The following is a 14,480-nucleotide window of genomic DNA, read 5'->3' as shown; positions in this document are numbered from 1 at the left end:
ACTTAAACTGTTAAAGCTATGTTGAAACTAAAAAGAGACGGACACTCTGTGGCTATATGTGTCAGCCAACTGAAGCAATAGACCTAATAGGAAGTTTGCAAATCATCATGGGTACAGTCATTTGGAAGCCAAAATGATGCCACTTGTTCATTCCAAATGTACATAGCTATAACACTTATGCTAAATTCCTTGTTTGTCAGGCATCACTGTACCTGTAAAATGGGGGCCCCGAGTGGCCGAGTGGTCTAAAGCGCTCTTCGTTACGGATCACTGCCATCTCACCTCTGTCTGCGGCGGTTCGAGTCTAAGATTCAGCCAATGTGGGCATGTGAGAAAGCCTGCCAGTAGCTTCTCGTGGGTCGGTGGTTCTTTCCGGGGTTTTCCGGGTTCTTCCTCCACCATTAATACTGGCCGCCATGTATAGCCTATCGTGCTGAAAAATGGCGTTAAACCCCACAACAACAACAACAACAACAACCTGTAAAATGATGCCACTTGTTCAATCCTGCAATAATGAAGATTCAAGACATAACCTTTTAAAAAAGTTTCCAAATGATAAGTGACAAATTCAAAGCAAAAATCATATACATCAGTCGTGGTGAAATGATGGTTTCTATGGTACATTTGTTCAGGCCCAGTTGGCCTATTCTTTAGGCCTAGCTGGCCCATCCTTTAGGCCTACTGGCCTATCCTTTAAGCCTAGCTGGCCCATCCTTTAGGCCTACTTTATAGATCATATAGTATAATTAGCAGTCAGAAATTTGCATTGGCATTGTCCTATATGATTTTTTCATGTATATATTATGATTTGTATGCATGATAAGATGGAATAATTTTGGAATTTCTGGGTTTCAAAGCCTAATAAATTAGCATCATTCAACTAATCATATAAAAATATGCCTGATCCAGACTTACATTTCGATGTACCATCTATACTCGCTTATAAGATGAGTCCAACTGCAAACAACAAAGATCCGAATCCGCCAAAGCATAATGTGCACTCAGACCAGGGTCTGTTTTGTGTGTTCAACTGATTACTTGAACAAACTGCACAGACCCAGATTTGCCAGTGCATTATCTGAAAGTAGATCCTGGTCTGTGCCATTTGCAGTTGGACTCTGTGTATAATCGAGTACATATGGTATCCAGTTTATTGTTACATTTTACTTGGAGAGTTTAGATGTACAAAACTTTACTTTAAAATACACCCTCACTCTGCATAAATTAACTATCATTATTAGGCTTAAAACCATGTAAATTGCCAAATTTAGTTGACCATTGCCATGAAACAAGAGACTGAATCAAGGAACTTAAGTTTTACTATATAAATATAAAATATCTTGCTAGCAAGATCATGAGTTGAACCCCATCGACACAAGACTAGGTATTATATCATGAGTTGAACCCCATCGAGACAAGACTAGGTATTATATCATGAGTTGAACCCCATCGACACAAGACTAGGTATTAAATCATGAGTTGAACCCCATCGAGACAAGACTAGGTATTATATCACAAGTTGAACCGCATCAACACAAGACTAGGTATTATATCATGAGTTGAACCCCATCGACACAAGACTAGGTATTAAATCATGAGTTGAACCCCATCAACACAAGACTAGGTATTATATCACAAGTTGAACCCCATCAACACAAGACTTGGTATTATATCATGAGTTGAACCCCATCGACACAAGACTAGGTATTATATCATGAGTTGAACCCCATCGACACAAGACTTGGTATTCTGAGTTTAGTCCTACTGTACTGATCAGCCAAATGTAACATTGAAAATAATTTATCTTCCATTTTTTCCTAATCCAAAATACAACTGTTTGAAGAGATCAAAACACCTCAGACAAGAAAACCAAAGAAAATAGCTTCTACCTAAGTTACTTAAATGTCTTTGGTGCAGTGCATCCTTATCACAAAATATTCCATATAGTAAAATTACATGCAGAAACTTTCTTTAAATTTGATGCCACCATTGTTAAAAGTTTGATTCAAGGTAGGTTTTTTTGTCACTAGTTTTGCACCTCCAAAATGACCTTTTTATAAAGGTATGTTGGACAAGTAAATATTCACATCCATTCATGAAATATTGACCCTCTCATGGCCTGTGGCAACAATTGGTGTGTGAAACCCATGGACTGTAATGAAGTGTACTGTACATAAAAAATTTCAATGTGATTGAGCAACTCAAAGTCTAACTTTATATTTTGAGGTTTTGAGTCTGAATTGATGGAACTGGTACATTATGTGATGTCATATATGGGTCTAAATTGGTGACTGTTGCCTGCATAGACACATTGTTTCATCATACAGGGTAATATTATTACTTTTGCAAAAATCTGTCAATTGGAAAATAAATAAGTAGAAAATAGAGGGTTTGTAAGAGGTATTTTCCAAGTTCTTAATTTATTTTGTTGTTCTAGCTGACCTGTGTGTATGCTAATATTGATGAAAAAATCCATGAGAAACAAAACATTTTAGGGTACTGAAGAAAAAGAAAAATATTTATTTCCCGTACAGCATTTCTGCTTCAAATTCAGTTTTAACAAATTTAAATAGCAGGGATCTGAAAAACTTAGTTAACCTTTTGAAAAGTTTCCTTATTTTAATGAACTAAACTTAATGACACTCACGTGAACAGTGCATATGCAAATGTGAATGATGTTGACCCAGATCTGTCATTTCATAATAAACTATTAGATCAAACACACATAGAAATTACAGTGAAAAGAATAGACTATGATCTGCCAGTGCTTTATGCAGCTGTGTTAGCAATTACTTGACAGCTTTAAGGCTAGTAATGTTTATTTTCATTTGGTAATTAAATTTCCACTTTGTTTTGTGTCCAGTCTGCATTTGATTGAGTATTGATAATAAGATATGGTTATCACATTACTTGTGGCATTTATAGTGGTGACAAGAGAACATTTCAGAATCTTTTTTGTGACTGGTGCAAGGCATTGTCCATTTAGTGTTCATTCATTTATTGGCTCTACTGGTCATGGACCACAAGAGCTTATGAGGTGGTTTGTCGTCTATCACCCATCAACATCTTTTGGCGCGTTAGAACAAGTTTGTTATAAATACACTATTTCTAAACTACTTGGAGGATTGCCATGAAACTTCACACACACATTTATCCCATGATCTTGTTGGTCCTGGATGAAAGAGGTGCTGCTTGCGAAACTAATGTGGCCATCTTGAAAATCTTGTAATCACTACACCTCCTGAATGGATGGATATATCGCTGAAAGACTTCCTAAAAGTCTAATTATAGTTTCTACTTGATTCTAAATAGAAATGGTACCAAACTGAAGTCCAGTATGGCCATCACAGCAGCCATATTGAAAATCTTCTTTATCACAACTTTTTTCAGAACATAAAGTTATATTGATGTGGGGTTTTCACTAAAAGATTTCTTATGATATCCAGTTGGTCTTAAATGAACATGGTGCTTATGTGACATCCAATATGGCCACCATACATGAGCCATCTTAAAACTCTTGTTATAGCTAATCATGATTGGACAATTGTATCAGCATGAGGTTTTCACTAAACACTTCTTATGATGTCTACTTGGTCCTAGATGGTACCAATATGACCACAACATCATCCATTTAAAAAATCTTTCTATTGCTGCTACTGAGAACAGAAAATCATATTGACATTGAATTTTCACCAAAAAACCTTATGATGTCCACTTGGGCCTAAATAAAAATGGTGCTGAAATGGGGTCAAATAAAGCTGCCACATTGGCCATCTTGAAAATGTTTTGGCTACTCCACTTAAATGGAAAGTCATTTTGACATGGGGTTTTCGTCAGAAAGTTCTTGTTGCATCATATCAAAGACTCGTAAAAATGGTACCTGCAGCCTGGTGTCAGGATAATGTGATTAGGTGGGATATGATGCTACTTGTCTGCAACTTGATGCCCCATTGCTAGATATCACTTTAAACTTTCACACTGCAGACATTGTAGTGATATGATTGGAAAAGTATTCAAGCTACATTAAAAATTCAAATATGACAAACCCTCAATATGGTCACACAGATTTGATGAAAATTGGTACCCCAGAAAATCTTACATTCCCAGTTACCATGAAATGAACTTGGAGATTATGCAGCAGAGTAATCATGCATTAGATGACGAATGAAAATGTCTGGGATTTGAGTCCTAATGTCTCTCAATGCAACATTAAATAGTGTCATTTTTAAAAAAATCTTTTATGAGATCAAAAATATAATGAAAGCACAAAATTACAGTCTCTGAATTTTTTAATTGACGCATAAAATAATGGATTCTTTTAAATTAGACATATAACAGTTATCTTTGCATTGGAGCTTCCTGATCTGTGTAACCAGCAGGTCCTACAGTTACTTTCTTCCACATAGCTGCACTCAAAGTATGAGGGAGATTTGTTGCTGTGACAGGCAGTGGCATCAGCTGTAGCATAAGTGGGTAGATGTTATTGACATAGCATCACACAAATCATGAGATTGGTAGCTGTGACAGGCTGTGCTATCAACAACAGCACGACTGTTTAGATGTTATTGACATAGCATCACACAAGTAATGAGATTGGTAGCTGTGACAGGCTGTGCTATCAGCAACATCATGACTGTTTAGATGTTATTGACATAGCATCACACAAATCATGAGATTGGTAGCTGTGACAGGCTGTGCTATCAGCAACATCATGACTGTTTAGATGTTATTGACATAGCATCACACAAATCATGAGATAGGTAGCTGTGACAGGCTGTGCTATCAGCAACATCGTGACTGTTTAGATGTTATTGACATAGCATCACACAAATCATGAGATTGGTAGCTGTGACAGGCTGTGCTATCAGCAACATCGTGACTGTTTAGATGTTATTGACATAGCATCACACAAATCATGAGATTGGTAGCTGTGACAGGCTGTGCTATCAGCAACATCATGACTGTTTAGATGTTATTGACATAGCATCACACAAATCATGAGATTGGTAGCTGTGACAGGCTGTGCTATCAGCAACATCATGACTGTTTAGATGTTATTGACATAGCATCACAAAAATCATGAGATTGGTAGCTGTGACAGGCTGTGCTATCAGCAACAGCGTGACTCTTTAGATGTTATTGACATAGCATCATACATGGCATGAGGGAGATCAGTGGCTGTGATGGGCTGTGCTATCAGCCACAGCATCATTGTTTAGCTGTTGTGTTCAAAATTTGGAAATTCTTAAATAGTATATGTTCATTATTGGATGGTTGCAGACAAGAAATAGCATTTAGCCATTTTAGAGACATTAATTAATATACTAAACAATAAAATCATCAATTCGAATTATATCTGCTTCAGAAGCCATCACGACAGACTCAGTAATTGTTGATCTTATTCTTCAGTTTGGTTGGTAAAAGTGCAGGAACATCTAAGAAACATCTGCTACAGTGACATCATGCATAACAATGTCACCAATGTATAAAGGTCAGGTTTAATAGATCCCACTTCACATTAATATAAATTTGCGTAAAAGGCACCATTAATAATCACCACTTTTGGGTGATCCCCTGAGTAGTTATTGTTCACAGGTTGACTTTATTTACTGCTGCTATTATATGTTTTGAGCTATTAGTAGCTCACCTGTTCGTAACCATGACTTGCAGATGGTGCTTGAGTGCTTATTTTTCACTGATTAACTTTATTTAATGCTACTATTAAAAGTTTTGAGATATTAGTAGTTCGCCTGTTCATAATCACAACTTTTAAGTGGTGCCCAGAGTGGTTATTATTCACAGGTTAACTCTATTTAATGCTATTATTAAAACTTTTGTTATATTAATAGCTCATCTTTTAATAATCGCGACTTTTACTTGGTCCCCTAAATAGTCATTATGTGTATGTTGACTTTGTTTAATGTAAGTGTTACGAGTCATGAGCTATTAAGTTGAATCTGCTCCACAATTTCAGGTTTTTTACCTCAATGTTTCCTCTGAGACATAATCAACGGTATTTTTTTTCTTCACATTTCCTCAGAGGAAAGACCACTGTCACCCCATTACCATATACTAGTATTTGTCTTTTCATATTTCTTCAGGGTGAGACCATCGCCAGCCCATTACCATTTACTATATTTGGTTGTGCTGCCATTGTAGCTGGAGTGCTTGTTTGGTTTCTACCAGAGACAAAAGGGAAATCTCTTCCTGACACTTTGGAAATAAAAATTGAGATCATTTCTACAGCAAACGATTCAAATGTGTCAAATGGAATGGAAGAAGCTGTGCCACTTCAGACCCTAACATTGGACAATACAGATTATTCAGTGAATGCTGAATCTAATACAGTACAGAAATAGAGTACATGTATTCCATTTTGTAACACCATTTTCCAACAAAATTTAAGAGTTATACCCCTCCTCTTCATTTAAAATTATGTTGTTCAGTTGTATCATAATTTTGTTCTGTTCAGCAAGTTTTAAAGGATTTCACACTAAATTTGTTACAAGGTTTTATCTTAAGTAGACGTAGGACAAGCTTGATTTTCATCATATTCTGACAAAATTTAGCAAGAGTTGTGGCCTCTGTTTAGAGTTTTGTCCTTCAGTTACAATTGCATTTCAGCTCAGTAACTTTTGAAGGACTTCCATGGATTCAATACAAATTTGTTATGAGGTTTTGCATTAAGATCTACATCAAGTTCAAATTTCACTATAAGCCGACACAGATTTTACAGGCTTATGGTCCTTGTTTTCACCTTAAACATTTCCCATCAGTTGCATCATGCTGCTGGGGGCATTTGTGTCATATTGACACATTCCTAATTCTGAAGGCATTATACGAGCTCATTGTTATCACAGATGTCACATTTTATACAACCATGTCGGCTTATGCCCCACCTCAACATTGGTAGGAACATATAGTGTTTCCTTTTGTCTGTCCACCACAACTTAGCTAGGTTTCACTTTTAGCTTTTTGGCCATTAGGATGGGGCATCTGTGTTACATGAACACATTTCTCATTTCAGGTTATGAAATGACTCATTTCACATCATGACCTTTTATTCATGAAATCATCTCGACTCCATGTTTTAATGAAAGCAATAAACTGCCATCATTTCATAAAAAAGCGTATTTATAATAACAAAAGATTCGTTCACAGCCATTGCAAACTAAATTCATATTATAAAACTAATGTCCCATATTTGCTTAGCATTCTTATATGCCAGTGATAAAGTGGAGCAAAATATGGTATGCTGTTGTCGTTCTATCCAGATGATACCAGTTTTGTTTCCCTACAATAACTAGAGTTCTCCTGCATCTGCAGTTACCAAACTTTGTGGATGGCTTGCACCTGGGGTAAGAAAGAAACATATCACTATGGCATCAAGAGGTCAGAGGTCATTATCACTGACAGAAGGAAGAAAAAATGTTTTCCACACAGCAACGTTAATTTTACTTTACAGCTGTAGATCAAACATAGATGACTTTCACTTTTAGTAAGGAAGAAGCCTATCAATTGCGGGGGAGGGGGTTAAATATCAAAGGTCAAGGTCACTATGACTGAAAGAAGAAAATGTTTTTAGCATAACTTTATTTTGTGGGAGGCTTGCACTTGAGGCATAGAAGAGGGTAAATGTAATTGTGTCAACATAATTTTTAAACAATGTAATATTGTACAGTAAATTTGGTTCTAAAGTTCCTTGACAAAACAGGATAGTTTGCACTTAGGGTAATAAAGAAACCTATAGATTCTGAGGATTAGAAGGGCACAGTCATGGTAGGCCGTCTTAGAAGTTTATTTCATGACTGCATACCTTGACCAAAGGGTCCAGATCGCTGAGACCTATTGATCAATAATGCCCAGAGTCAACCATTTCTACTAGTACCTACAATGTGGATTATTGCATGGGACAGGCATATCATGTGCCATTCATGGAACTCTTCTTGACATAAATTTTGCATATCTGTAAATCCATCAAAATGTGATCACTTTTACATTCTGGAACCCATCGATCTCATTCCTGCTCAAATTTTTGCATTGTAATCAAATATGGTACAAATTTTGTAATCGCTGGATCTATATCTGATATGATTATGAACATTTTTCTGTCTAGGTTTGATAGTGTTATTGTGTCTGTTCATTTTTCCCCCGTTTGATGCCCATATAAACTTGATAATAAAAGATGGAGTTAAAAAATATGTAAATTGCATACCATATTTCAAGAACTGTACAATTTAAACCCTTTTCTATTTATTTTTAAATATATTATATATTTATCCATCTACCACATTTCCAAGGGCTTAATTAATGCTCACATCCAACACAAAAAAAGATAATGATGCTTCAGTAATAAAAGCATATTTATTGTGTCTTTTTGTATGGACATATTTTTTAGATTCAGTTAAAGTTTTAAAAGGAGGCCCAGAGTGGCCGAGTGGTCTAAAGCGCTCACCATTACGGATCACTGCCATCTCACCCCTGTCTGTGTGAGTTTGAGTCTAGGATTCGGCTAATGTGGGTATGTGAGAAAGCTTGCCAGTAGCTTCTCGTGGGTTGGTGGTTCTTCCCGGGGTTTTCCTGGGTTCTTCCTCCACCATTAATACTGGCCGCCATGTATAGCCTATCATGTGCTGAAAAATGGCGTTAAACCCCACAACAACAACAAGTTTTAAAAAAATGTCATAAATTATTGTGGTTTCAACAATTTTAAATTAAGATAGTAAAATTAAGATGGTAAATTTGTCTTTAAATATTTTATCTGCATCCTTGCTTATGATGTTAAGGAATTCAAGTTTGTATTCTTAAACATTGAGGACATTTCACATGATGCATATAGGGGTCATGTCCTCAAGTTCAGATTCATTTGTCTGTATTTTAAGTTTTCCATCACATTTTCCTTGCTGCTCTATATTCTTGTACATCATCATTAGAAGTTTCGCATACCACATTTGAGACCTCTAGGTCTATGTCAGTATTTTTCAATTTTTTGTCAAATCCTTCTTTTACAACTTAAGAGCTGATTGAAATTAATGCAGCTTCGTATACTTACAAATCAGTGTATACATACCAACTGCATTATGGGGTTTTGTCAAGGTCACACACAAGTATTTTAAGTTTCCCATCACACCTTTCTTTTAGTCATGTGAGATTAAGGGATAAACCTTGGTATTCTTGTGTTATCATAAGAAGTGTACTGAATTGAAAATCTCTCTTGAAAGTTAAGGATCTTGGGGATCAGTCTTTTAAATTTTCTATCAGTTTCCTTTAAACTCAATAATATCAGAACCGTTGGTATAATGGAATACATAATAATTTATACTTGTGTATCATCACTAGATGATGTGTTGCACACCACATTATAGGATTTTTCTACCATGTCAAGGTCATATTTAATTTAGGTTTCACTAAAATTGTTCCTTCTGCTCTATAACATAATAATATGTTTAAGATAAATAAATGAAATTTGTCTTCTTGTGCATTGTCATTTGAAGAAGTATTGCATTCTACATTTGGGATCCTGACTTCAAGGTTAAGATCTCGAGTATATATATTTTATGATTTCTAGTTTCTGCTTTGCATTTTAAACGATGTTTATGTTCAAATATGAACCCATGTTACACTTACATTTCTTTATTGGTGACATCTTGTGCATCATAGTTGTGATCACAAGTCAGTTTTTCCTCTTTTCGGCACTTTTACTCTAATGTCGTTTAAGGTACAGCCCTGAAACTTGTTAGTTCCATTTCTGCCCAACTTGAATTCCGCAACTCTATCACAACAGTCATATTTCATCATCATGTACTTTTAGTTACCTCAGCATGGTAGACTGGGGACAATAATTCACAGAATTGTGTTTTAGTGCACACATTGGCATTGGTATTTCGCCACTGATCCCCCATTTTCTTATATGGGAGAGTAAATAGCATGAGAACTTGTGAGAGACACCCACATCCACCAAAGTTTCATATTTCTTGAGCAGAGACATGACAAGCACTTATTCATACTACCAAATAAAATATTTGATTGACTGCCAATATAATGGTTCCATTTTGCCAAAGTGTTGCTTGTATTGAATACTAGTATTCCATTGGATGGAGTACATTTACCCATTATTGTTATTATTTGTTCGTAACTGTCATTGTATATTGTGCCTTGTCCAGTACACGAGAATGTATTTTTGTTTGCTTAACATTTTATTGTGATATATGTGGAGGATATATAGCCTAACTAATTATTTTCTATCAGTTTGATATGACTATCAATCATTATGAAGCTAAGGTACAAGACAATGCTAGCATTTTCTTATTCTGTATCTTCCTAGTCCAATAAAGTGGAGTTACTTTATGAAGTCACATGAATGCACCCCAGTTACTGAGAGGAGTAACAAGTGCCTATTTGTCGAAAACCTAGACAGCACTTTTCTAGCACAGATATCAACAATTTGTTACAGTTTTAGTTTTAAAAAATGTAACTTTAATTAGAAATGTTGTAACATCATAGCTAGATTTTCTACAAGTGTTTTTAACAAAAATGGAAATGCACCCACATTGCCATTGTATACTATTTGAATATTTTTGGTTTCCAACTATATTTCATCTGGTCACCTGTTTTCAGCATTAGAAATTTATATTTTCCCAACGACAAAGTGATATTTTGCAAGCATAGCAATTTTGTTTAACCTGCCTTGGCTGAAGCTCAACATAGCGATAACGTGTCCATCCATACATCTAGCCATATTTTATATTCAACTTACTGTTAACATGTTTTCTATTTATTTCAACTTGGACTTGAAATATACTGGTAGCTCAGGGCAAACACAGCATGCCGATCATGGCCAGCATTGTCTTGTATAAATCCTACACAGTTATTTTGGTATTATTATGAATGATTCAAACTTACTTAATTTGCTTTTTTTTATAGAAGAAATCCTAAAGTTATAGTTCCTTTTGACAGTGATATGATTGGCTGAAATTTGTCTTACATAAAATTGTCTTCAGTCTAGATTAAGACTTGTGTTGGTGAAATTGATGAATCTCATGCAAGATTTACTTATGCAAGCAGAAAATACAGACATTTTAGAAACCTTCCAAGATATACTGCTGCTGATTCATACATTTTGTCAATACCATCCACATCACACCCATGAACAAAATCTTTTTGGACATATTTTTTCCTTCTCTTTTTCGTTGCTCCTTTACATGGTATCTTATTCAATTGAACAAATTTTTGTTTATAAATGTTGCAGTAAGTTGTTTTTGTTTTGCAAGTAGATAGTATATTTTTTCAAAAATTTTACTTTTGTGCATAGCTACATCAAAGGATACTGAAATGTTGATGGCATGTTGATTTGGTGTGATGCTGTTTTCGTAGTAAATCCAACTGACAGTTGGCAAACTATCTTGCTTATTTTATTCATGCAGTTTATTGAAATGAAATGTGTTTATAAATGATCACTTTGTCACATGTTTGCATTATATCTTCATGTTTTCAGGAAGAAAGGATGTGGTTTTATAAATAACAGGTAGTTTTGCTTACAAGTATGTTCACCCCTAGTCATTTTGCATCCTATCTAAACTTGTTAGATGCATCAACAAAGGATGTTGGTGTTGAGGCCCTTGTACATCGAGTTACTGTAATTTACTTATAAAACGAGTTCAGATTTAATGCTTCTTAAACTAGGTTGCAGAGATGATGACAGAATTTTATCTGAAGTGGATCTCTCCCCTTGTCTGCAAACCAAGGGGAACATAAATGGGGGTAGGGAAATGCCATAGTTAAATATTTACCTAACACTTAAATATCCATTTTCCTGCTCCACTCTGTTTGGTCTCCATTGAAATTAAAATAATTGTTTGACTCCCCTTCTAGTTATATAAGCATTAATCTGAGTTCAAGCAGCTCCTTATGTGTGTATGAATATTGTTCTGTGCTGAGATCCTTCTTTCACAGGAGGATATGCATGACTAGCTTTGCCAGCTTCAAGTTGGGAAGGCATTTTTTCCACAGTTCACAGGAATTGTCTCATTAATATCTCTGCTCCAAACTACCAGTGATCTGGTGATGCATCTTGTCACGTAGCCCAAAAAGTCAAACACTGATTTCTAACATAAAAGTTATACTTCCCCATTTTTTTAAAATACAAATATTACACAAAAGGCCTGTCATCATGGTGTTTTGTTATAACCATTTTGTACTGTAACAGCCAACATTTCTGAAACTTTGCATCAATTTTTGGCTTCATTTTGGCAGGTCATCTAACCCAGCATCCGATATCAATTCAGAATTAATATTTAAATTACATGTAGTAATTTGTGAATGTCCAATTATCAAAACGTAAATTAATTTGTTGCAAAATACCATTTCTTAAAATATGAAAGTTGTAATCCTGACTGTTGTGTGCTTTATATTGAAAAAGGTATTAATGATAGCAATTTTCCATGTGCACTGGATATAATAATATAATGAAAACAATTTTTTACAAATTTTCTATTAAAAAAGGTTTTGTCATCTTTCCAAACTTCAGTAATGGGTTCAAATATTGCATTTCAGTCTGAAAATTATCCTTGAAAAATCACATTTATTACCATTTATGGAAAATGGATGGATATACCCGTTTCCAAAGAGTCGGAACATGGGTTATTAATAATTATTTGCATGTTAACCAATCATGTAATTGAAATAGAATCTGATGAATATTTTCTTTATTTTACATTATTAGCTTTCTTCCTGTTCTCCATGTTAATATGGGTGGATCATACCCATGATGACCCAAGTGTTTCTACAAATTTAAGAACTATTTCACACTCGAGAAAAAATGACAATAGACCCAACAGTTTTGACTTTTGCAGCAACAAAAAAAAAACAAAGCTGCATGGTTTTGCAGATGGGGTTGCATTTACCTTCTTCAGAGAAAGGGTGTCATGGGCTCAGTGATCTCCCGCTCCTGTAACAGCTCATTTTGCACAGATTGAAGCCAGATATACATCTTGATGTATGATGATACACCCTGATGTATGGTACACTGAATTTTTCCAGTAGAATAGTATCCTGGATGGAATAGCTGCAAAACATCCCAACATTTCCAGAAGTTCACTCATTGTCAATGTAATTCTTGCATATTACCTCCCTTTGTCATTACTGTACACTTACTAGTGCCATAACCTAACCGATCCTCGATATAACCAATAAATTCATGTTGTGAGCAAACTACTTGGGTTTACACATTGTTTACACATTTGGTGCACATGAAACCTTTGAAAGTAGGTTTTAAACATGGTGACTGCAGTAGGGGCAAATAATTGCACAAATTCCAAAATAGAAGACTTGGATTGAGACACAATTGCTTTTATACTTAGTTTGTTAGTAATATGGCTGAAGTATTAAATCACATTTTTGGTATAGGAATCAGATCACTAATTATTAATTGAGCAGTGTACCAGTCTCAAAATGAATCATTATTGGATGCTATAATGCTATATTTAATACTTCAGGATATAGTAATTGGTTGCAATATCAGCATGGAATGCTTCTTTTAATTTTCAGAGACTTCCGTCAGTAAGTTCACTTTCTACATAGAAATGGTGATTACCCAATGCAAGGCTGCTGATTAAGGTAGCTTTACCAGTACCCCATATTAGAAATATTTATTGTTTAAAAAATTCACAGAATCACCCGGTTTTGATTATTAAATTTGTTTTCAAACTAGAGTCCAGAAATACTTATATTATGCAGCTGGTCATCAATCACACTAAACAGCTTAATTTTCTCAAACATTCATTTTTATTTCAGCAGAAAATAAAGTGGTCAGAGCCCTAATAGAGTAATTGAATTGTAGTAAAGAAACATACAATTCAGATAAACTGATCATAGACACATCCACAAAGTTACACTCTTATTAGCAAAATTGTCATTTCATTAGATTTATTATACAAATTTATAATAATGTCCTTCGTATACGAGTTAGGGGCAAAAGGCATGGCCAAAATGACTTGGAGTGCAAACTGGATAGTGGGCAAAATGGCTTGGATTCTTTTTTTGTGAATGTTTTTATGCCTAATGTATTCCAAAGTATTTTATGTAAAATGTTTATACAGTCTGAAGAGGCAAACTTAATGGAATGTTGCTATGAACACTTCTCATTTATTTGCGATTGCAAAACATGAAACAAAAATGGTTTAGTAATGTTATGTGGTTTTACATTTTATTTAAATAACATGTTAAGATCAGTATTTGAACCACTATTCTTTGTGTAATAAAGAAATATTTTTATTTATTCATTTTTTTTCTGGTTTTCATCTAAGATGGGTTTAAATTTAGTCATGATGTATGCTTGCAAAACATGAGCAAACAAAGGTATTGCTTTTCCAGTTGTATTATTATCTCTGTTTTTGTTATTTTTGGTGGCATTAGTGTGGGCATATATTTAAGTCTATTGCATTTAGACCAATTTCTCAGACAATGCTTGATAGGCGGTCATG

The 14,480-nt window shown here is 34.9% G+C and overlaps 1 protein-coding gene across 2 annotated transcripts in view; it reads left to right on the top strand.

Moving 5' to 3' along the window:
- The window catches only part of LOC149801961 (organic cation transporter protein-like), a 74,938-nt gene extending 60,663 nt beyond the window's left edge, over positions 1–14,275 (top strand). For both annotated transcript variants that reach the window (XM_089956359.1, XM_089956360.1), the window contains exon 10: positions 6,102–14,275. In XM_089956359.1, coding sequence (XP_089812485.1) covers positions 6,102–6,359 — 258 coding nt within the window. In that variant the 3' untranslated portion in view covers positions 6,360–14,275. The remainder of the gene's footprint in view (positions 1–6,101) is intronic.
- Positions 14,276–14,480: the final 205 nt, after the last annotated feature.

The sequence above is a fragment of the Sinohyriopsis cumingii genome, chromosome 4 (genome assembly GCF_028554795.1).
Source record: "Sinohyriopsis cumingii isolate HCF-2022 chromosome 4, ASM2855479v2, whole genome shotgun sequence".
NCBI lineage: Eukaryota > Metazoa > Mollusca > Bivalvia > Unionida > Unionidae > Sinohyriopsis > Sinohyriopsis cumingii.
The sequence above is the reverse complement of the archived record's forward strand: the minus strand, read 5'-3'. Positions and strand labels throughout refer to the sequence as shown.